General features: G+C 46.6%; 1 protein-coding gene across 7 annotated transcripts in view; it reads right to left on the reverse strand.

Moving 5' to 3' along the window:
- Positions 1-23,673, reverse strand: part of ANKRD27 (ankyrin repeat domain 27) — a 54,384-nt gene that overhangs the window by 8,476 nt on the left and 22,235 nt on the right. For 6 of the 7 annotated variants that reach the window (XR_013992152.1, XR_013992153.1, XM_081031737.1 and 3 more), the window contains exons 12-25: positions 23,348-23,480; positions 19,292-19,384; positions 18,053-18,180; positions 17,385-17,467; positions 16,351-16,466; positions 15,825-15,917; positions 14,413-14,610; positions 12,504-12,563; positions 12,292-12,411; positions 11,054-11,098; positions 8,827-8,949; positions 2,446-2,643; positions 1,490-1,609; positions 511-672 (exon numbers count right to left, since the gene is read on the reverse strand). Coding sequence is in view for 4 of the 7 variants with exons in the window: in XM_081031737.1 (XP_080887863.1) it covers positions 511-672; positions 1,490-1,609; positions 2,446-2,643; positions 8,827-8,949; positions 11,054-11,098; positions 12,292-12,411; positions 12,504-12,563; positions 14,413-14,610; positions 15,825-15,917; positions 16,351-16,466; positions 17,385-17,467; positions 18,053-18,180; positions 19,292-19,384; positions 23,348-23,480 (1,672 nt within the window). In the remaining 3 variants the exon portion in view is untranslated. Of the gene's footprint in view, positions 1-510; positions 673-1,489; positions 1,610-2,445; positions 2,644-8,826; positions 8,950-11,053; positions 11,099-12,291; positions 12,412-12,503; positions 12,564-14,412; positions 14,611-15,824; positions 15,918-16,350; positions 16,467-17,384; positions 17,468-18,052; positions 18,181-19,291; positions 19,385-23,347; positions 23,481-23,673 lie in introns of those variants that run through there. The other variant, XR_013992154.1, reaches the window with a different exon arrangement.

Raw genomic sequence — 23,673 nt, forward strand, 5'->3', positions numbered from 1 at the left:
TCTCCCAGAAGAAAAGGACTTTTTCCTCACCAGTTCTCATTGGCGGACACCCATGGCACTGGGAGAGTGGGAAACTGGTCTTTATAATTCTCCTTACAGAATGCAAGGAGTTTAAAGCCACCCACTGAACAAACTCTTCACCACGCAGCTAAGATCACAGGTGTATCTGCAGGGCAGGGAGGGTGACACCACAGCGTTGTCTGAACTCACTGCTACTGTGAGGGCCTGAGAGCTAGTCAGGGGCCCAGACGAGGGTGCTGACACCGTCAGATGTTGGGGCAGCATCTCCACTAGGCCTTTGAAAACTACCCCCGAAGGACCAACTCTTGGCTCCCGAGCGGCCCTCCTCTGACCGGGTGACCAAGCACCAGGGCCACTGCGCAAACTCAGACAGGCCCAGCAATTCAGAGCTCTGGTTACTGCAAGGTCAGACCTGGTTTAGACACAACAAATCCAAAGGGAGCTGAGAGGGGGCCAGGGAGGCCCTCAGTCTTCAGCTGCCCCGCTCACCTGCTCTGCACAGTCGATAGCTGTACACTGCCTCTTGTTCATGACCTGCACTGATGCGCCATGAAGCAGCAGCAGCTCCACGGCGAAGACGTGCTTTTCCATCACCGCCTCGTGCAGGGCGGTGTTGCCCTTATTGTTAGAAGCGTTAATGGAGGCCCCATGCTAGAAAGAGAAGCAGTACAAGCAAAAGGAATGTTAGAAGCTACCGAGGCAGAATCCAGGTGGTGTGTATATGAAAGTCTTTCCATTTTTCTGTATGTCTGAAATTTTTTCTTAAAATGTTGGGGGGGAAAGTAATACTGAGAAAAAAGATGTATGTTCAAAGATATTCACTGCAGCATTATGGCAGAAAAAACACATGTTGCTTAAATGTGTAGAGCAGAAACAGTTAAATTAAACACACAAAAACAAACTATGGTACATCCACAGTTACGCAACCATTAAAAATTGAGATTTTAATAGCCAATTTTCTACCTTGAGTGAAAACAAGCAAGATAGACAATACTGACCTAAACTATGCACATTTATTTTTTAAAGTTCACCAGCATTAGTTGCCTTTGAGTGATGGGATTACAATAGACAAGTTGGTTTTTTTCTCTGCTTCTTTAGATTCTCTGTCCTATAATCAACACGTATAACCTTTACCAAGAGAAAAACAGCAGCAGTGACACAGGCCACTCAGCTCGCACTGAAGATAACCACTCAACTCTACCCTAGTAAATGAGGCAACACCCACCTTTGGCAAACACTGTGCCTGCATTCTCAGCTCTGCACCTGACACAGCATGGACGCAGACACCCCACTTCCCGGCAAAGAGCCACAGAGAGCAAATTGGGTGCGAAGCTCCAGGGGCAGCTCAACACAAAGGGTGAGAGGCCTGGCTGCCCCTGTCTGTGTGCAGGCACTGCCAGGGGCTCGCCCCGTGAGGAGGTGCCCCTCACTGACCAGTGTCGGGGCTCCCGGGCTGTGGGGCCCTTACCTGTAGCAACAGTGCTCCAACTTCATGGTGGCCACTTGAACAGGCGTAAATGAGGGGGGTGTTTCCACTTATGTCCTTTTTGTCAGGTTTTGCCTTGGACTCTAGTAGATACTTCACCACCTAGCGCAGAGAGGAATGACTTTCAACCTTAATTGAAATTTGCGGAGAGAAATCCGCTAACTTGATATTCTTTTGATTTAGTTCTCTAAGTTTATCTAGAAAGCTCTTCAGATACGAATCTGACCTTAGGAGAAAGCAGATACCTGCAGGGGGGAGGGACGAACATTGGCTGCGAGGTGACTGTGTGCCAGGCACTCGATTTTTTCATTTACTCATTGGATCTACCGTCTTGCGAGCTGGAATGCCCACTCCAGGTTTACAGATGAGGGAACTGGTGCTTGAAGCACTGTGCTAGGTGTTATGAGAGAGACGGTGGACCTGAAGCATGGTTCCTGACTTTAGAAAGGTTACAGACTAATGAGGGAAAATGAAAAAGCATGCATAGATAGACAATTTTCAAAAAGAAAAACAGGACTTTAAAAAATCATTCCACAATGATCTCCTGACCCTCCCGCAGAGGGGCCTAATACTATGAAGGGCTCACACAGGGCTGTGGGAATGGAAAGGCGCTAGGACATGGCCGGAGCCCTGGAGACCAACAACCTAGGACCAGAGACAGCTCCTGCTGGGGTCAGAACTGGAGCGACAGCCTGCGCCACCCACATGTGAATGGCAGTGGGAGGGGGATTGGCTCCACCCCTGAAGCACCAGAGATCTGTGTGCTGTTGCTGAGTGGTCCTACCATGTGTACCTCGAATCTTGGGGCTGGGAGGAAGGAAAGGGGCAATGCTCTGGGCCAACCGCCCAACCCTGGCTCCTGTGCAGCATTCCCAGCAGGAGCGGTTCCTACCAAAAGCAAGCCCCCTAACACTCTGCCCAAGAGACAGAACCCATACCTGAAAGTGGCCTTGCTGGCAGGCCAGGTGGAGTGGGACAGCTTGCTTTGCGTTTCTGGCACCCACACTGGCTCCGTGCTTCAAGAGGAGGGGGACAAGGTCCGCCCGGCCATGCAGGGCGGCGACGTGCAGAGGGGAGGAGCCATCCTGGTTGGTCACATTCACACCGAGCCCACTGGCAGGGGTCTTTGCCAGCTTCTAGTAGGTGTAGAAGATGGAAACGGAAATGTCATTGGTATTTAAGAAACCGGGCTGAAGGAATGGAAGCCATCTGCCCCCCCACAGCACCTTAGCAAAATTCGAGATCACGGTGGGATCAGGATGCCCACAGGTGAATTCCTGCTGCTTTAGAAAGGTTTGCTGTCAGAGGATTAACTTCCATTGTCATGAAAGCAACCCCCTCAAATGATACCATATTGTGCCAAGACAATTCAACGGGGAAGGGAAGGTCTATTTTACAGATGCTGCTGCTGAATATTCATACATGGAAAAACTGTATCTCCACCCTCATGTCACACCAAACACAAATTAAAATGCATCATAGACTTAAGTGTAAAAGCTACAACCACAAAACTTGAAGAGAACACAGAAGGAAATCTTTGCAACACAGGGAGAAGCAAAGATTTCCTAAAGAAGACAAAAGCAAAAAACATAAGTTTGATAAACTAGACTTAATAAAAATTTTTCCCCCCCACTGTATTCCCCCATTCAATCTTGGCTGCCACAATGAGACAGACAGAAAGTGCGAGGACTCTTTTTTTCTTGCATCTGTACTGGGACCTCAGCAGCAGACATAAAAATTTTAAATCTTTGCTCTTTAAGGGAGACCATTAAGAAAATGAAAGGGCAAGTTACAGAATGGGAGAAAATGTTTGCAATATGCATATCTGACAAAGGACTTGTACCAACCTGAATTAAAAACAAACCTCACAACTCAGTAAGACAATCCAACGTTTTTTTTTTTTTTTAAATAGGCAAAAGATTTGAAAAAGACCTCACAAAAGAAGATAACATAAAATAACATCTTTAGTTATACGGGAAATGCAAATCAGTATCAGGAATGACAAAAACCCAAGAGTCAGAAAACAGATCAGTGATTGTCAGGATGGGGAGAAACAACAAGGGAGCAGGAGAGAATATTTTGGGGTGATAAGAGAGGTTCTGTATCTTCACTGCGGTGCTGCTGGTTATGTGACAATGTATTCGCTTGTCAAACCTCATAAAACTGCTACTTACTTCCACAGTTCACCTTCATTTTTGTCATGAAACTTCCTTACTATTCAGAGTGGCTTTAAGATCAATCATGTGGGTATAAGAATAATCAATCAACAATTAAAAGGGCAAACAGAATTGATTTATAAACCATATAACTAAAAATAAATATTAAATTGGGAAGTTGAATCATATGTTTTGATAGTAGAATTAATATGTCAGAGTTTTCTGTGATTGGCCTCTAGTCACTTTCTGATGATTAAAAATGTTATCTCTTTAAAAAACTATGCTAAGTGCTCGCTTTGGCAGCACATGTACTAAAATTGGAATGATACAGAGAAGATTAGTATGGCTCCCGCATAAGAATGACATGCAAATTCGTGAAGCGTTCCATATTTTTATTAAAAAACTGTGTTACATTTATACAATGGAGTCTTACTCGGCTCTAAAGAATGAAATCTTACCATTCGCAACGATATGGATGGACCTAGAGAACACTATGCTAAGTGAAATAAGTCAGACAGAGAAAGACAAATACCATATGATCTCATTTATATATGAGGAATCTAAGAACAGAATAAAGGAGCAAACTAATCAGAAACAGTCTCAGAGACACAGAGGAAAAACTGAGGTTTGCTAGTTGGGAGGGGGTGGGGATGAGGGAGAAGGTGAGGGTTATAAAGCACAATCAGTAACTACAAGATTGCCATGGGGATACGAAAGACAGTTTGGGGAATATAATCAATACTGTTGTAAAGATTCTGTAGGGTATCCGATGGACACTTGTCTTATTAAGGAGACCACCTCAGGGATGGTGTAGATGTCTGATCACTGCACTGTACACCTGAAGCTGAAGCTGAACAATACTGAATATCAACTATAATTTAACATATATATATATATATATATATATATATATATATATATATAGTCACGGGATGTGGAGCACAGCATAGGGAATAGAGTCAATGGAATTGTAACAGCTATATACGATGTCAGAGGGGTAGTAGTTTGGGGGTGGGGGTTATCACTTTGTGAGGGGTGTAAATGTCTATGACATTGTTTTGTACACCTGAAACTAAAAAACAATAAAAATCTACTAAAAATAAAACTGTGCTAAATTTAAAGGATACATTTTATTGTATGTAATTATACCTCAACAATAAAAACAAACCATTGAAGACATAGGGGGTAAAACACAGGGAAATACCACTGCATACTTACCAGGATGATGACCAAAGTTAAAAGGTCAAAATACCAAGTAAGGATAACAGCTCTCACACGCTGCTGGTTGGAACGGAAGACGCTACACTCACTCTGGAAAACTGGCACTTTCCTATGAGGTTCAGCAGACACTTACTGTATAACCCAGCAATTCTACTCCTAGGTATTTACCCAAGTAAACATATTCATGCAAAGACTTGTGTACAAATATTCACAGTAGCTTTATTGAAAAGCCAAAAAACAGGAAACCACTGAAAGGTCCATCGATAAGTGATCAGATAAACAAATTATGCTATATTCAATGGAATACTACCCAGCCATAAGAAGAAATGAACTACTAAGGTAACACTGACCTCGAAAACATTCTGCTGAGTAAAGGAAGCCAGACTCAGAAGAGTGTGTACTGTATGGTTCCGGTCACACACAATTCTAGAAAATGCCAATGTGTCTGTAGTGATGGACAACAGATTGGTGGTAATGTCTGCAATATGTGTATCTGAAAAACTGTCCCCGCCTGGGACAGGGGAGGGAGGGAGGAAGGGAAGAGCTGCAAATCAGCACAAGGAAACCCTTGGAGATGATGGATGGCTCTGTATCTTGAGTGTGGTGCTGGCTTCCTGGGTTTATACACCTGCAGACACTCACCAAATTGTATACTTTATATGGATATACAGTAAGTCCTCACTTAACATTGTTGACAGGTTCTGTGATATTAAGCAAAATGATATATAAAAAAACCCATTTTACCCTAGGCTAATTGATATAAATAAGAGTTAAGTTTCCACAGCATCTCATCAATGTTATACTGAAAAGACGTTATTTGAGGACCTGCTGCACTTTACTGTACATAAATTATACATAAAGGTTAACAAAAAAAACTCAACACACTAATGGGCTAGAAGAAGGCGGGGTCTGGGGGTTTAATTTTTATCACAGATATGAAGCAATTTAGTGTTGTGTATTTTTGAGAAATTATAAATAAAGGAAAAGATTAAGAGGTTTTTAAAGAGCAGAGAACATAATACATTATCCAATAAACTCAACAGGTATTGTAATGTGTAATTCAGCTTCTTGCTACAAAAAAATTGAACTGAAGTGGGGAAGAACAGAGCATAGGAAAGCAATAAAAGAACAGCAGAGAGATACAGAAACAGCCTCTAGCCATCCAGAGTCACTGACTGGGGGTTTTGTTACTTCACACTTCACACACCTGGGGGTTTTGTTACTTCACACACCTGGGGGTTTTGTTATTTCACATCATATCCTCTGAAACATCATCTGCCTTTTTAATCTCTATGTTTTTCATAGCCGCCCACCTAGTGGAAATAAGTTTTTAAACTGTACATATCCAGCAGCAAGGGTACAGGACAAAAGTGGCAAATTGCAACACACACATTACCCTGCAGCTGAAAAGCTACATGTGAATGAAAAATTTAGTCACTTAAATATTCTTAGGTCAGAGAAATCCATGAACTTTTAAAATACGGTAATATTATCTTCTAATACAAAGCAAAACACCACTACATCTGTTTTATAAAGTCAAATTCACTTTCTTAGTACGTGACGTACAGCTAGCATGTGAGTGTGTACTATGTACACATGCTCCAAATAAAATGAAACACCTAGGTAAACAGTTAACAAAACATGGACAGGATCTGTATGCTGAAAATCCCAAAATGTTGAAATCAAAGCAGGCCTAATACTTGAGAGATATACCATGTTCATGAAGACTCAACATAGTAAAGATCTTATTTCTCCCCAGATTGATCTACAGTTTTAATGCAATTCCTATCAAAATTGTAAGAAGGTGTTTGTAGACACAGACAAGCTTATTCTAAAATTTATATGGAAAGCAAAGGATCTCGAATAGCTGAAACGACCCTGGCAAAGAATAAGTTATGTTTCTTTTTCTTTACCCAACATTAAGCTTACTGTGTAGTTGAAAAAATCAAGACAGTGTGGCCCTGGTGGAGGGACAGATCAATGGAACAGAACAGAGAGTTCAGAAACAGACCCACACGATTCAGTCAACTGAGATCCAGAAGTGAATTGGTGGTGGAAGGATGGCTTTTCAACAAATGGTGCCGGAGCAAGTGGACACTGCAAAGAAATGAACCTCAACCTAAACCTTACACCCTGTACAAAAATTAACAAACTGGATCTTGGACTTAACTGTACAATGCAAAATTATTAAACTTTCAGGAAAGAAAAAAACAGGTGAAAATCTTTGGAATCTAGGGTTAAGCAAAGAGTTCTTAGACTTAACACCAAAAGCACAATCCATAAAAGAAACATTGGCTGGGGGTGGCCAGTTAGCTCAGTTGGTTAGAGCATGGTGCTGATAACACCAAGGTTGCCGGTTCGATCCCCACGTGAGCCAATGTGAGCTGTACCCTCCTTAAAACAAAAACAAAAAAAGTTGTTTAAAAGAAAAAAAAAAGGAAGATTGATAAACTGGACTTCTCAATTAAAAACTTGCTCTATGAAGACACATGTGAATAAGATGCAGGCAAGCTACAGACTAAAAGAAAATATCTGCAAACCGAATATCTGACAAAGAGCTAGAATCTAGAATATATAAAGAACTCTGAAAACTCAACAGTAAAGAAAATAGACAAACCAGAAAGAAAATGAGCAAAGGAAATGAACAAACATTTCACTGAAGAACATATACACATGGCAAATAAGCACACGAAAGATGTTCAACGTCATCACCCATTAGGGAATGCAAATTACAACCACACTGAGACAGTGCTACTCACCTGTCAGAATGGCTAAAAAAACAAAACAGTGACAACACCAAATGCTGGTGAGGATGCGGAGAAACTGGATCGCTCATACACTGCTGGTGGGAATGTAAAATGGTACAAACCACTCTAGAAAACAGTTTGTCAGTTCCTTGTAAAACTAACCATAGAATTGCCATGTAATCACCAGACGATTCAGCAACTGCATTCTTGGACATTTATCTTAGAGAAATGAAACTTAGGTTCTCCCAAAAACCTGTACATGAATGTACACAGCAGCTTTATTTGTGATGTCTCCAAACCGGAAACAACCCACAAGTCCTTCAACAGGTGAATGGTTAAACAAACCGTGGCACACACGGACCATGGACTACTCCTCAACAATACAGGAATAAACTGCTAACTGCACGCAACAATTTGGAATCACGCTAATGAACAAAGCCAGTCCCAAAAGATTATATGCTACTCGATTACGTTTATATAACATTTCTGAAATGACAAAATTCAAAGAAATGGAGATAGTGGTTGCCAGGGGTTAGGTAAAGCGGGGTGGGGGTGACAGAGAGAGGTGGGTGTGGAGATAAAAGGGCAACACCAGTGATTCTTCCTGTGGTGAGCCACCTGTTCTGTCCTTGAATGTGGTGGTGGATACATAAAGCTGCATGTGACAAAAATGGAATGAACTAAACTCACACACACACACACACACACACACACACACACACACACACACGAGTAAAACAGGGGATATCTGAGCAACATGGATGGATTGTATCCATGCCAATATCCTACTGGTAATACCATTAGAGGAAACTGAATGGTATATCCTCTGCCACAGAGGGCGTACCAACGTGAGCGCGGCAATGGCAGGGGACTCAAGGACAGCCTCCCCAGGGAGCTGCAGCCACACGGACCGGGACCCTTGGGTGTGTCTATTTGTGAACACCTGCCCGTGACTCGGGCTCAGAGAGAACCTGAGACACTAAGCACGTGTGGCTGTCCCTGCTCACGAAGCTGCCCGTTCAGGAAGCGGGCGGCCGGAGCCAGACCCTGCTCCGGTGTCCGCGCCTGCCCACCCCGACCTAACTGGTCCCCACCACATGTTGGGACCCCCACTCCCAGCCTCAGAAATTGGCTGAGACGCAGACGGCTTCCCTGAGGGCGACAGCCCCTGCCTCCAACAGGAGCAAAGCCAAACCTTTTGAGCTGGAGCACACTTGGGGCACTGGCACAGGGGGTGACAAAATTCAACATCTGCTGCGCCGACAGCATCCTCTGCTTCTTCCAGATCCTCCTCTGTCCACTCTAGAAGGTAGCGCACCTGGTGGGGCAGAATAAAGGGAAACAGGAACTTCAAGCTTCTCCTGAGCTCCGTTCTAAGCTAGTCTCTCTCTCTCTCTCTCTTTCTCTCTATACACATATACATACATACCCGTCTCAACTATTCCCAAACCAGGGTCTGTACTTCCTCAACCACCAAAGTAACTTAAAAATGATGGCTGCTGCTCACAAACATTCCAGGGCTCACCTGTGCTCACACCTTTCTCATTTCTCTCGTTGGTGATGTAGAGGGTGAGCAACCATGTCTGTAGCTTGTGTTAAAGATTCTTTTCTTCTGTCTTAAAAGGGGACAGAGTGGCGCTGCTTTAAAACCCTGGTCCTAAAGCATTTAGTGAGCACCTCCTCTTACGTTGTCTACCTGCCTGCTTTCCACAACCAGTCCCTCCCTTTTCACCTGGGAGAAAACTCACTCTGAGAGATCAACAACGTGTTCAGGGCCACACAACTAGTAAGTGGCGGTCGGGACTCCACGCCAGTGTCCCTTCCACTATAATGCACTAGCCCACAGGTCAGAGCACTGAAATGACCCCCAAACAGGTGATATTTATGTTCCAGGAAAGACTAGTTTCTAGGAGATTAAGTCTGAGAAAAGAACACAATATAAATGCAATCCTAGGCTTGGTTCTAAGCTCGGAGGAAGTCAGCATATGCCTGCACGGACTGACAAAGGGTTCCTGGAAGACCCCCTTTGACCCCCAACTTCTCTCCTTCAGGTCCCTTCCACGTCCCTGACAACAGACACCGGTCAGGGTGGAAACACCAAAGGCGTCGACTCGGGGGCCCCACCCAGCAGGCTAGCTGGACAGACTGAGGGCAGGTCTTCTTGATGAAAAGCGGGGAACAAGAATGGGGGCAGGGAGCTGAGGGGCAGGTGGCAGCGGGCAGCGGGTTGGAGGGTATGTGTTGATTGGTTTGGACAGTGACCCCAGGGCACCGGACAGTTTGTCTCTGCTCACTGCTTTCATGAATGGCCTCAGCCCCCTCACCACTCACACAAAGAAGATGTGTCATGACACAGGGACAGCCGTAATTGCTTCCCCACGCAGGCTACGCCACATGGCTCTCAGCGTGCCTAAAGAAGTCCTCCTTTGTTTCCCCCAAAGAATACTGGGTTCTCCTGGGGCTGGCCTTGTGAGAGGAGCAGTGTGACCTCAGCCAGATACGGACCCCTCGTCTGCCCCTCAGAGTGCAAAGGCTAATCCACCAATGACTGCACTCAGATTCTTAATATCCCAGAGGCCATTGTGATCAGAGCACAGAAACTTCTGTTCATCACCTCAAACTCGATCCTCAGTGACACACACATCATTGTAAAACGCTCTGGTAACAGGCCTTATTCAGAGCTCCTAATTTGCTAAGCACCTAATTTACTCCTCCTTTTAAAGTGGAAGACATACGAATTCCTCTCGGGAAGCCAAAGGCAAGCCAGGGGAACTTCCTATGGGAATCTAATGAAGGTTGTCTCCACTCTCCAGCACTTTCAGGATGTAGGTGCCCTGTGACCTGTCAGCGAGGGTTAGGACAGACACCTTCCCTGCAGCCAGGCTATCCTTGCCGGGTGCCAACCCAGGGCAGCCAGCACCATCTTGCCCAGATGCCTGCTTGTGCGTCCTGGGAGCCCCGAGCCTCAGCCCTCAGCTTCCTGGCCCAGGCGTCAGAGCTGTCCACAACTTCCACAGGGCCATGCTGACACCCTCGGGGCTCTGCCCTTGCCGCCACCCCTCCTCCTCGCCCACGATCCTGTCTGCTCACCTTGCTCCCTGCTAGTAGGCCCGGGCTCTGGGCCCACACTCCGTGAATTGGACATGGGCTGGTCTCCTTGCCCACAGCTCACCACCCTCCCAGAGTATGAATGTCTAAAAGGCAGGATGTGCTCAATGTGTGGCTTTATGCCCACTTGCCTCATTATCTGCGGTGGAAATGTCACATTACCAGTATGCAATATTTATTAGATGCACCACTTTCTATGTGAACGCGAACAAGGAGTCCACACAGCTCCTCGCTGAACTAGACACAGGAAACACAGGAAATAGCTGTTTTAAACCGACAGCAAGCTTTTTGTAAAGGCACTTCTAAAAACTCACCATTTCTAGATCTCCATCAGCAACGGCTCTTAAAAGTTTTTCTACCTTAATAAAAAGAAAAAGAATATTAGAGGGGGCCGGCCCCGTGGCGCAGGCGGTTAGAGCTCCGTGCTCCTAACTCCGAAGGCTGCGGGTTTGATTCCCACATGGGCCAGTGGGCTCTCAAAAAAAAAAAAAAAAAAATTCGTTAAAAAAGAATATTAGAAATATGATGTTAATAAAATAACAAAAACTATTCTGAACACCTAATAGTTTTCATTTGTCTCAATTCGTGAAGTTTCAGCATCTCATCCAGTATCTTTCACACATACCCCTCACACTGCTCGGATAGGAGAGGGTGCCAGAGTGCACTGACCCACTACCGTTTAAGGTCTACAGAATGACACTGCTTATTAATGTGGCAGAGATGGATGGTCACCTTGAAGCATAAGCACTTCCTAGGAGGCCGGCCCCCCTTCAGAACGACATGTATTCAGCTGTCATTATCTGTTAGCTGAGGGGTCGACGAGGGGGACGCCCCACCCAATAACCATCCCAGGTGTGTGTGAGACTTTGGAGAGTGTCTCTTGGCTTTCTTTGCTGTGCTTTGACATTGAGCTAAGTTTACTGGGCCCTCTAAGAGCAGGTCGGGGTTTGGGGGAAGCAGGGGACGAGGTGTGGTAGGTGGAGTCAGTGAGGGTTCCCCATCCACAGGTGAACAGGCAAAGGATTCCTGGCACATCCATGCAATGGTCTGCTCTGTGGGCTGACACTAGACAAGCTCTAAGATGGATTAAATGAAAACAAAAAAACAACAAAAGACTATAAATCAGCTTTTACAAAACACAGTATGTGAATGCATGTAAATGTACAGATTTTTCAAGAAGTCAGAAAGGACCCACATCAGGTTAACGGGGGCGGGGGGCTTATGGAGTGGGAAGGGCAGAGAAAATTTACTTTGTAAAATGGTCTTAAATCAGTGGACCTATAGGTGACTTTCACTGCACTTTTCTTAGAATATTCTCGCTCTCTCTCACACACGCACACTCCCCACAAAGCAAAGGCAGACCAGGAAGGGCAAGCAGGGTGAGAGCCGTCTGGGCTCCTCTCCAGGGCACTGACCTCTGCCACAGCAGACACAGCTGTCCCGTGACGACAAGAAGGCCGACTGGCTAGCCCTCGTCAGGCAGTGGCTCCCTAACTGGCGCTGGAACACGGGCCGTGCAGCCGTCCTCCCACTGCCCACCTGGGAGACTCACCTCTCTGTAGTCCTTCTTGGGCTCCTCTTGTCTGGAGCTCAACGACAAAGAGGAGAAGCTGGAGGTGGAGGACCCCTGGCTGATGGAATCCCCAGAGTGCTGCGGGGTGGGTAAGGGGACCTGCAGCAAGGGAGCCCAACAAGAAAGAGACAGGTGAGCGCCAGAAGGCCCCGGCAGTAGGAGGGCCAAGGGGCACCGCCCTATTCACTTACCTCTGAAGACTGCTGCTTCCTTTCAAAGGACAGATGATGGGCTTCCATGACAGACAGAATCTAGGAAGATGGAGGTGACAAGTACTGAACGCGATAGGTCCCGAAAGCACGGTCACCCATAACACTCCACTGCCTGCCCATCTCCTTGGAAGGTCAGACAGCCCAGCCACCCCTTGGACAGACAGAAACCAAGGCCCAGAGTGGGTGGGAACTTACTCAGGATCCCACTGATTAAGTTTGGGTTTCCTTCTGCCACCCCACTCCTTCCGTCTGATGGGAGGAGCTGGTACTTCCCATGAACCAGCTCAGACGACGAGAAGCCCGGCCACAGGAGGGGCCTCCAAGGCTGCCTTGTGCAGCCCCAGGCTGTTTGTCCACAGGGATAAAGTGTGGCTTTCCCCCTGACACCCGTGGGTCTCACACAGGAACAGCTCAAAGCCGAACCATGCAGGCAGTCAGTTCCTTCCCTCTGTAGACCTCCCTTGGGAAGGGGACTTTGATAGAAGCTACAGTGGCAGAGGAGCCCGCAGCTCCTCAAGGCCACCTCAGGCCAAGGAGGGCACTGCCCAGTCCTGTCAGCTATGGCTGCTACAAAGCTGAGACCTGTGTGTGCACGGAAAGTATAGCTCAGGCCCCCCCACCGGGTGAGGAGCGGGGGTTAGGCCCTCAAACACCGAGCTACGTTAAGTGGTCTTATTACACACACAGAAATAATGATAATAGAGAGAACAGGAGGAAACTTTTGAAGGTGATGGATACGTTTATGGCATAGATTGCGGCGATGGTCTCACAGGTGTGTACTTATCGCCAAATGCATCAAGCTGTACACAGCTGTACCTCATTTACTGCACGTCACTTTACTGTGCCTCACAGATGTTGCATGTTTTACAAACTGAAGACAAGACCCTCCACCAGCAGAAAGATTACGACTTGCTTTATGGCAATATTCACTTGACTGCAGTGGTCTGGAACGGAACGTGCACTATCTCTGAAGTGTGCCTGTGCAGTAGGTATGGACAGCTTTTGTGTGTCATCCATACCTCAATAAAGTGGTTTTGACAATGGTGCTCTTCCTAGAAGACTATATGAGCACACGGAAAGAACACCCTAGGAGATAGTTAGGAACCATAAAAGGAAGCCGGGTAACCATCAAGAGGCAGAAAGTAGGGCCTGAGCAAAGGGAGGCAACTGGAGACCTGTACTGAAACGGAATGGCTTATGGGAGCCACATGTCTCTGATGTTCGGGACACACCAGTCTGAGGACCTGGGGCTTCCGGTGCACATGGCCTGTGCGTCCTCTGGCCAGTCGGCCGGACACGCTTCTCTGAAGGCAAGCCTTCCACCAGAGCTGCTGCTGGGAGATGGGCTACAAAGAATTGGTCTCTCTAAGCTCCCCTCAACTCCCACCCACTCTTGAAGAGAGCACTTTCTCATGCTGCCAAAAATTACATGTTTCCAGAAGTCACGACCAGGAAAGAATGAGTGGCTCATTAACAGATCACCCAATGATGTTCAAAACTGGCCAAATTAGAGGAACACAGAGCCCTGACCCTTCCTGCTCCCTGCCACTTCCCCTTTCCCGGCTATCCCTGGTTGGTGCCATTGTCCCATTTGCATTCACTCCATTTGCTCATAAACCAACAGCACTCTGAAGCCAGGGCAAACTCTGCTGGGAGTGGAATAACACAGAGAAAACCTGCTAGGAAATCTCAAAACAATATGAATAAGTAAAACCCATTAACAACCAGGTCCCAAATGCAGCAGAGAGAGTACAGGCCACGTTGTCCTCAGGCACTAATGCAGTTTGTCCAGCATGCCAAGACCTAATCTGTGGACATTGATTTTTTAAAAGCCGTATTCCTGCTTTGAGATTTAAAAAAAGAAAAAAAAAGAAAGAAAAAAATCTACCTTTGAGTTTAATGCACACTTGAGGGGAGTTTCTTTCAGTCTGTTCTGGATCTCTGTAGATGCTCCATTTTGTAGCAACGTCTCAATGATGCCTTGGTAACCCCAACGTGCAGCTATGTGTAGGGGAGTGTCTCCTTTCTCGTTACCAACATCTAGTCTGCACGACTGCACGTCATAGTACACCAAAGCCTTCACACACTGCAAAGAAATTGGGAAACGCCATCCTTGAAACTCACGTGCCAAGCCTCAGGCAACATCTGTGCTCTGCACAGCCTCGGTCCGCGTCCCCATTTGATCAGGGCTCCACTCACCAAGCGAACGGACAGTGACAGGGAGCTATAACTCAAGGGTTCCAGCTTACCTGATGAGGACACATCATTTTTTCCAAGAACCCAACTGCCCATCAGTAAGAAATGGCTGCATAAACTGTGACGTATCCATGTGCAGAAAGAAGTTACCACAACAGGCCTGAGGCCACAGCCTGCTTGCAAGGCTGACCCCTGACTTGCAATGTTCCTCGGGGGCTTGGATTTGGGGAGGGGGCCCACAATCCTCTCACTGATAAGAGGAGCTCACTGTGTCTGAACTGTTTGTACAATAATGTGGTTTATGCTGAACACCTGCTTTCCTGCTGGGAGTCCAGAATTTTGGTACATACCAGGCAGAGGGTGTTTACGTGGCAGCCTCCAATAAAAGTCTTGGGTTCTGAGTTTCCAATGAGCTGCCCTGGTAGACCACACTTCAAATGTGTTGTCACAACTGACTGAACCAGGGGGTGGTCTTGGGAACACAACACACGTAACTGATTATTGTGTAGCGGTTAAAGAACGGGCTTGATTGATATTTATCGCCCTAGAGGATTTCCGTAATGATTGTTTAGGAAAGCAAGTTGCACACAAATGTGTAGGGTATGATCTTGTTTTTGCACATCAACCACCTAACCCAGCTTCAATCCTACGTATGTCTAAAATCTTCCTGTATATTACTATGAAGAGAAGGGGGAGGGGAAGAGGAGTGAGAGAGCGGTTAAGAAAAACATAACACACACAGATAAATAGTAAGTGAAAATGGAAATTATAAAACATCTTGATATAACTATAAAAAAGTGAAAGGTAAAAACTGAGTATGAACAAAGGTAAGACCCAGATGGCAGCAGGGATGGCTGAAAATGACTGAACTTTACGATAAGATAATGGACAATTATGTTTCAGATGTGTTATTTCAATATAACGTCTGTAATAAACTTTAAAATTCTTTTAATAAAGAAACCAAACAAACAAACAAAAAAACAAAACACACACTAGATCTTCCAATCATCACCAACATGAAAATACTACACCGAACTAATCAGAAATTCACATTTCTCCACGAGCGAGAATGGCTCAACAGCCAAGAGCAGCGAGGACACTTACGTCTTCGTGGCCGTGAGCGCAGGCCAGGTGGAGAGGGGTGTTGCCATAGTTGTCCTGCACGTCGGTGCTGGCTTTGTAGTGAAGCAGCAGCAGCTTCCAAAGGAGAGGAGAAAGCAGATGACCGAATAGCAGCAATACCACAAGGCCAGGCACACGCTTCCTCGGGAGGTGTGGCCTGGAGTCTCATAAGGGGGCAGTCACTTGCTTCCCCTTTCAATCTTATTTACCTACACTACAGTTAAAATGGTAGTGTCACTCTCATTCTTCCTTTTAAAAAATGTAGAGTTTACAAAGTCTACAGCCCCCCGCTTCTTCCCCGGATTATCGGCCATTTCAAATCTCGACCTCACAGTTTTGTGCAGCGGACCCCCAGGGAGGGGCTTCAGCCTTGTGGCCTTTCCCGTGTGGCCAAGGCACAGCCGGTGTGGGACAGAGAAGTGTGGCTGGCACGACTGGAAAGTCAAAATGCAGAGCCTTGCTCACCTGAGTGAACCCACAGGCGTGGCACTGTCACCCCACTGCTTACCGTCACGCTCTGATAGCCCTTCTGACACGCGAGATGAAGTGGAGTTGACCCGTGATAGTCCGTGGCGTTCACCACAGCGCCTTTGGAAACCAGGAGGTCAATGAGGGATGCCTGCCCTACGGCACAGAAAGACTTCAGGATGGAGAAGGAAAGAGAAGACGCTTTCCAAACCCTAAGCGTGAAGCCACATGATTTTACCCTCTTGTTCCCTGGCGTGAAACACACCCAGAGGTTATTTTTCTGCTTGAGATGAACCAGAGCTAATGTCAAGTCAGACTCTATAGATTCAGGGCACTTTGGGTGGCTCTTAGAGGGGACACGGCTCCAGTCCACTTCTTAGCAACAGAGGGTAGTGGAAAAGAGCCTCAGACGTCCACAGAAGAGTCAATGCTTTATCAATTCACAGGATGGAATATTGTGCAACCATTAAAAAAATACTGACAACGAGAAATGTTCTTATACATTGCCAAGTGAAAAAAAAGCACAGAAAGAAAGAAAAAAAGAAAAGAAAAAAAAGCATACAGAAAAGTATGATCCCCACAATATCATATATTTTATACTCATACACACACGCATGTGGAAATTCCAGACACTCATAAATCAAAATTGTGTCTGGCAGATAGAAGGATAGCAGGCGATACTGGAGAAGTTCTGTGTTTTCTACTTTGAATATGTACTTTAAAAGACAGTAAAGGTATTTTTTTAAAGAGATGTAAGAACCCTAATTTTGAGACCATTGGCATAGCTGGGACTCAAGCCTTCCCTCCCGAGCCCACTGGCCCAGGGCAGCGCCAGGGGTCCACATAGTGAGAGCACGGACATGCGCTCTTCTAGCCTGGAATCAGCACATAAGGCCTGTGGACCATCTGCTACCTTCTCTTCCAGCAAAGCCCCCGGGGTGTGCCCATGAAGCAGCCCTCTCCACCACGCCAACTCACTGCCCCCCAATCCCGTCAGCTGGGCCTCTGCTGGGCCACCCTTGGCTCCATCCCTTTGCCCTGACAACCCACAGATGCCAACCCAAGTCCACATACCACAGAGGGCAGCCACATGGAGTGGTGTATGACCCCTGTCATCTCTGGAGAATGGAGTGACAACTGAGGGATCATTCAGCCTCCTAAAAGAGAGAGAAGATACAGAAAAGAATACCCTAGGGATGGCACGGCGAAGCCTTTCCCTGACAAGGCTGGGATGCCAGGGTCCTGGCACTGGAAGATGGATCTCTGGGTCTGATCCAAACTGGGCCTCTCCCACAGTGCCCTAGTGATAATCCAGCCCTTGCTCAGTCTCCTGCAGGGTAAGCAACTGAGGCATCTAGTTCCAGTATCCCTCACCCAGCCCCATTCTTCTCTAGGCCTGGGCCTCCACCAAAACAGCCTGACAAGGTTAAGGGGAGACCAAAAAGGTTCCTGGGGAAGCTGACATTCCTCCCATCCTAAACCCTCTTTCCAAGTCTGGGGCAGGCCCTACCCCCGCCTACCCGGGCATCCAGCCCAGCGGCATGCCAACTATTTTTACATCCTTATTCCATCGGATGTTCCAAAGAGGCAGAGATTACTGCCCCCACTTTATAGCAGAGAGAGCTGAGTGCAGCCAGGATAAGTGCCTCATTCAAAACTGCATGGCGAAGAAGTGGAAAAGTCCCATCCAGGCCCCGGTACCCGCGTCCAGGCACACTGAGCCTCCACGCGGACCCTCTTACCCGGAGACAAGTTTCTCACAGTCATCACAGAAGCACAGCGGGTGGCACATCTTTTGGATGGTATCTTTATCTTGGTCTTCTTGGCTCAGGAGTCTTTCCACTTCTTTCTGGTTACCTGAAGCAATGTGCTGAAGAGTGACATCCAGGATACCTCATCAATGTTAAGAAATCATTTGCTTGCTAAGGCGTGAATTCTTTAAGCACCCTTGTAGAAACATGTGTATATGGATGGATGAAATGATTTGCTCTCTGGGGTTTGTTTTAAAATAATCGGGGAGGATGAGGAAAGTGGGTGGAGGGAAGAGATGAAACAAGATGGGGAGACGGGAGTTGGTTCATCATACCAGTCTTTTATTTTTGTAAATGTTAGAAATTTCCATAATTAAAAAAATAACGTGACAAAATTCCCACAGCAACAGGAGGGTGTGTGTGGGGGTCAGGGGGGCAATACCGCCAGAGCCCCGGTGTGGATTCTGACACCTCACTAGAACAAGCCTCAGGCCTGTCCTCTTGTATTCTGGCAGAGCCTTAGTTCAGGGGGAAGGGAACAGCTGCACTTAGCGGGAGAACCCATCAACAAACAAACCTGCAGGGCTCAGCCCTGTGATTCCTGGGATGTGCTCCCCCAGAGAGTGAGATGTGCTGGGGAGCAGGCTGGACCAGGAGGCTTTCTGGGCCTCCACGGAACCCACTCTGGCTCCAGGTGGCCGCCTGAGGAGGTCCGCCCTCACCCAGCCCTTGCTGACTACCCAGTGGGGCACCTTAACAGCCTCCCAGCGGTCTATCAGATGCGCATGTGCTGCCACGTGAGCAAAGAACCACCATGACACCCATACCTAATGGTGGCTTCCTGGGCCAGCGCATGTGCACACAGACACCTGCCTTGTGGGGCTCCTGGAGCCGAGAGAGGCATCAGCTCTGCAGGGGCCACGAGTGAGGCACCACCGAGTTGGCCTTGAAAGACGAGCTGCGTTTCACTGAGCTGAGAGAGGACAGCCAGGGCAGGGGGCTCCATGCAAGGAGGCCCAGCACGGCTCTAGCACAGCGCACGCTGGGGCAGGGGCAGACGTGCCGATGCCACTCATCAAACCTCAGCCTTCCCACCACCCACTCTGAGCATAAGACGCGCTTCAGGGTTGAACTTCGCAGACCGTCCTGTGGGTTCTGTAGAGTCGCCAGAGCGGCGGCAGATGACGTGCTCCTCATATCTGCACCCACAAGGGCTTCTTGGGATCTTACCTTAAACAGGCCGTCAATGGGAGTGGAAGTCATCTGAGACAGTGAGCTCATTCTCTGCTTCAGGAACAGTTTGTCACCAAACCCCTCAGACTCCTGCAGGAGAAAGCCAACAATCCGTTTTATCACATGTGATGGGACGTCGGTGCAGATCCGTCAGAAGAGAGGACCCCAGGAATAGTCCTCGCCATCTTCCCAGAACAGAGCAGCAGTGCCTCGAAGCCGCCTCACAGAGCTGGAGAGCTGACCCTCATCAGGCTGGAAGAAGGGTTTCCCGCCCATCTCTACAGGAAGTGGTGGCTCTGACGACCATTTCCCAGTGGGGATCTGGGAGAATGGTGGCACACTGGCTGTACGTGTGTGTGGAATAGGTCATCTCTAAATGTGGAATTTAGCACGCATACACCATCCTCCTCCAGATGGAAACCTGGATTGTCCTGGCCTCCTCCTCTCAAATTTCTGTCCTAGCCTGCATCTCCCTATCCCCTGCCATTTTATCTGCAGCCTACAGAAAGGAAAATCATTTAACAGGCTGCTATTTCCCAGTGTCCATCAGCAGGAGAGAGAGGGGTCTTGCTTTTTGAACATATTTACTAAAATAGCAAACAATATAGCCACTGGCCTGAAGTCCAATAAGATACGGGGTCCAACCCAATTAATAAAGTCAGCTCTTCATATTGCAGATAATGTTTACCTAGGTACAAAAATCTAAAACTGTATCCTTACTTTATGAAATAATTTCTAGCAAGACACCTTAATGCTCATTTGAGCACCTGCAATAAATGGTCTAATGACAAATTAACTTCTTTAAAAAAAGTCTTGGTGGGAGGTAAAGGGAATTTTTTTTCCAGCCAGTGGTGCCAGAAGAACTCAGCAACACTGACAAAATGGTAGGATGAGGCTCTCTTTATGGCCTTCAAAGTTCTGACTCAGAGGTCCAGCTAACGATAGAGGTGACCACATCTCAGAGAAGGGACCATCTCTGGGGTCTGCTGTCAAGCCGTTTCCCTCACACTGACTTCCCTAAGAGGGTTTACTTGGCAAACAAACACCAACACCTCAGAATTAGAGCCATGTGTGCTCCCAGCAGCTAGACCCTATATAAAGCTCTAACAACCTGTTCTGTTCAGTGATTTATAGCCAAGCAGTTTAGGGTCAGAGAAACAGCAAAGACATCGTTCAAGTAAATTTAGGGTCCTTTCCTCCACTCTGGGTAATTGTGTGAAGGGCATTGATGAAGAGAGGGACCTTCTAGGACTGAATCTTCAGGGAAGAATGAGCTACCAGAAGAAACAGCTTATCAGATAAGACCTATTTGGGAATGGGGTAAATGCTATTTATTGAAAAACTGGTAAAGTGAAAAAGACCAGAAACCTGCAAAGATAGAGCAGAGTACAGATTCTTTCAGGGTTCTCCCCGCTATTTTTTTGGTCCACAAAGGTAAAACTGAAGTCATCCCACTAATGCTTATTTTCAGAGAGCTAAAAAGTCTTTATTTAATAAAGCTAAAAGTCTTTATTTATGAGACTTTATCTAAGCTTTTATGCCTAAAGAATATTTATAGCTATCTCAAGTATGATTCTATCTTGGGGCGAAAATTTTTGTGAAACTACGCTATAGTATGTAAAAAGCCGATACAAAAACATAATTAAATATACGAATAATCAGTCCTTAATGCTTTTCAGAAACCTCGCCTGCTGTATGGACATACTCTTGGGTTCCTTCCCCAGGAAACGAAGGGCACCAGTACATAATGGTGGTCTCAAACATTTCTAGATGGAACTGCACTGCTGATAGGAACTAGTCGGCAGCTACGGCAGAGTCCACGCCACAGACAGTATCCCGATGCTGGCATCACAAAGACACGGAAGCCACAACACCTGCTCCATCAGTAAAGGGAAGAGCATCTCTCACGTCTGACCCCCTCAATACCCAAGGGATGGGCTTCAGATCCCGCGGTAAGGGTGACGCACACCTCGTCCCATCCTGACAGGGCTAACCACCTCCCACCTGGGAAGGCAAGACCAGGGTTAGACGCCCTGACAAAAGGGACACCCCAGCCTGTGTCCCACCATCCCTGCCAATGCACGCTAACAGTCATCCTTGCAGCTATCTATGCAGAACGCACCAGAGAATCAGGAAACAGAGACACCCAGATGCAGGGGTAGTAGAAGAGCAAGAAAGGGCACCAGTATCACTTTACACTTCAAAAAGGCACTTTAGAATATCCCATTTGATTCTCACAACCACCTAGCAAGAGATGAAATATACAGCAGTATCCCCAGTGTAGACAGGAAGGTGGACAGAGGCTGAGAGAAACAAACAGACTTGCCCAACAGCAAACAGCAGTGCTGGACTTAAACCAACACCAACACAAGAGGGGCCACCCCTCAAACAACCCTCAATCCCACTGGAATATTTTCTGAAGTGAATGTAGATGTGGGAATCCGACTGACATTCTTTGGTCAGCCACCTCCTTACACTCTGGACAAAGGCCTTCAAGCATTAGCCTTCCTGCCTGCATGCTATGGAAAGTAAGAAAACAGGGTGGCCATGGGACAGTATGGGGGCAGCAAGGGGACAGGAGGACCTTCAAGAGGTGAACACTTCCCTCCAGCTAACAAGGGCACCCCGGCCCAGTCAAAGAGCATCTGGCAATTTCTCTGCAGGGTGGTAGAGCCAGGAAAGGAGTGATCTCTCAGACCAATGACGGGGAAAACACCAGAAGGGCAGGGTCACCACAGAAAATCACTCCAGGCACCATGGGAACAACACGTTCCTAGAACCTCACAGAAGACGATTTTAAATCAAGAAATCTTACTGCCCTAACTATGGAAGTGAGTGGCAATCGATTCTGCAGACACCTGTGCAAAGCAGAATGCACAAGCATATTCATTCTAGAATGCTAATGATTTCCCCCTAAATTACAAATCACTTTTGCAAGACTCATAGCCAGCCATATCTGAGATGAGCTGGACAGCTTCTAATTTCACGTGCATACATGTGAGGTCAAACTGGAACCCAGAAAAGAGCAGAACTTAGCTCTTCAGCTACGTGCCAAACAAGTGCAGCGTAATCTCAAATTTGGGTTAAAAATACGATTGTATAGGCACAGAAAAAAAGACATATACCCAAATGTTAATGCAAGTCACCCCCAGCCAGTGAGTTTACAAAAGGCTTTTGTTGTCTTCCCTGTAGTTGTATATATTGCAACTATTGTTTATAAGCAAATATTGGTCTTCTAATCAGGTAATAAATAAAACTATTCTCTTAGGGGGAAAACCGTTCACAGTGTTGTATACAATTTCAATTACGTAAAATATACATGGATAGGAAAGGCTGGAAAATACATAAACATGATAATATGAATGAATTCAAGGAAACTGCTTTTACCCGAGTGCCCCTGTCTGGACAGGCCTATTATATTCTTTTCCAGATGTTTTAACTTATCACTGTTTTGGGAGATTCTAACATCATTAGAAAATTAGGATCAAATGAAGGTTCAATCCTCATGACTTTTGGTTTGGAGTACAGAAATCTTTACTTTATCATGTTTAACTTTGTGGTTTCTGTGAGTACAGTCACGTTTTGCTGGTTGGTATGTAACGAAATAGGCCACCAACGCAATCTTGGTTTAAGAGCCTCCCAATTCACATAGAAATGTAATCGCCTCCCCAAGCCAAAGCTCACCAACCAACCAGGAAAATAGCAATAAGGCCACTGAGTCCTAAAAATTGCAAACATTACTCTCATTTCTGTCCCGTCCTGGTCAAGATATCTAGATTCGGTTTCTAGCTTCCCCTCTGCCCATGCGCCTTTGAGAATGCTGAGGACAGATGACACGAGACGTGAACCATGTGAGTCCCAACGAAAACCTACCGACTTTCACAGCCAATCAGGTGGTTAGTGTTCAGTGTGAGGGGCGGCTGTCAAGCCTCCAAGCCCGCAAACAGCTGAGGCCCCATTCTCGGGAGACAATTTAAGAATCCCCTTTCCCCACGCCAAACTCAGAACCCGAGGACACCCACAAAGAAAGGCCAGCGCAGGAGGGGATCTTACGGGTGGTTTAACGGAGAGGCTTCCTTGCCGAATATACTCGATTGCAGCCTCAACAGAAGTCAAGCAGTACCCCAGTTCATCTTTTGCCGAGCTGCTAAATCTGAAGTTTTTGATATAACTCAAGTTTGCCATCCTAACAAAAGGGAAGAAAAAGGTTTTATTGTTGTATATGCAGTTAACACCTGGCTCTGGTGACTGAAGTCGAGTGTCTCCAGGGAGTGTCTCCAAGGACTGCCGCCCCCTTGCTCTCTCTATTCAAGAGTGTGTGCAATTAGGAAAATAAGTTAAAACTACTTGGTTATTTTCCTGGAATAGGCTAGTTTTTA

This window comes from Rhinolophus hipposideros, assembly GCF_964194185.1.
Source record: "Rhinolophus hipposideros genome assembly, chromosome: 21".
Taxonomy (NCBI): domain Eukaryota; kingdom Metazoa; phylum Chordata; class Mammalia; order Chiroptera; family Rhinolophidae; genus Rhinolophus; species Rhinolophus hipposideros.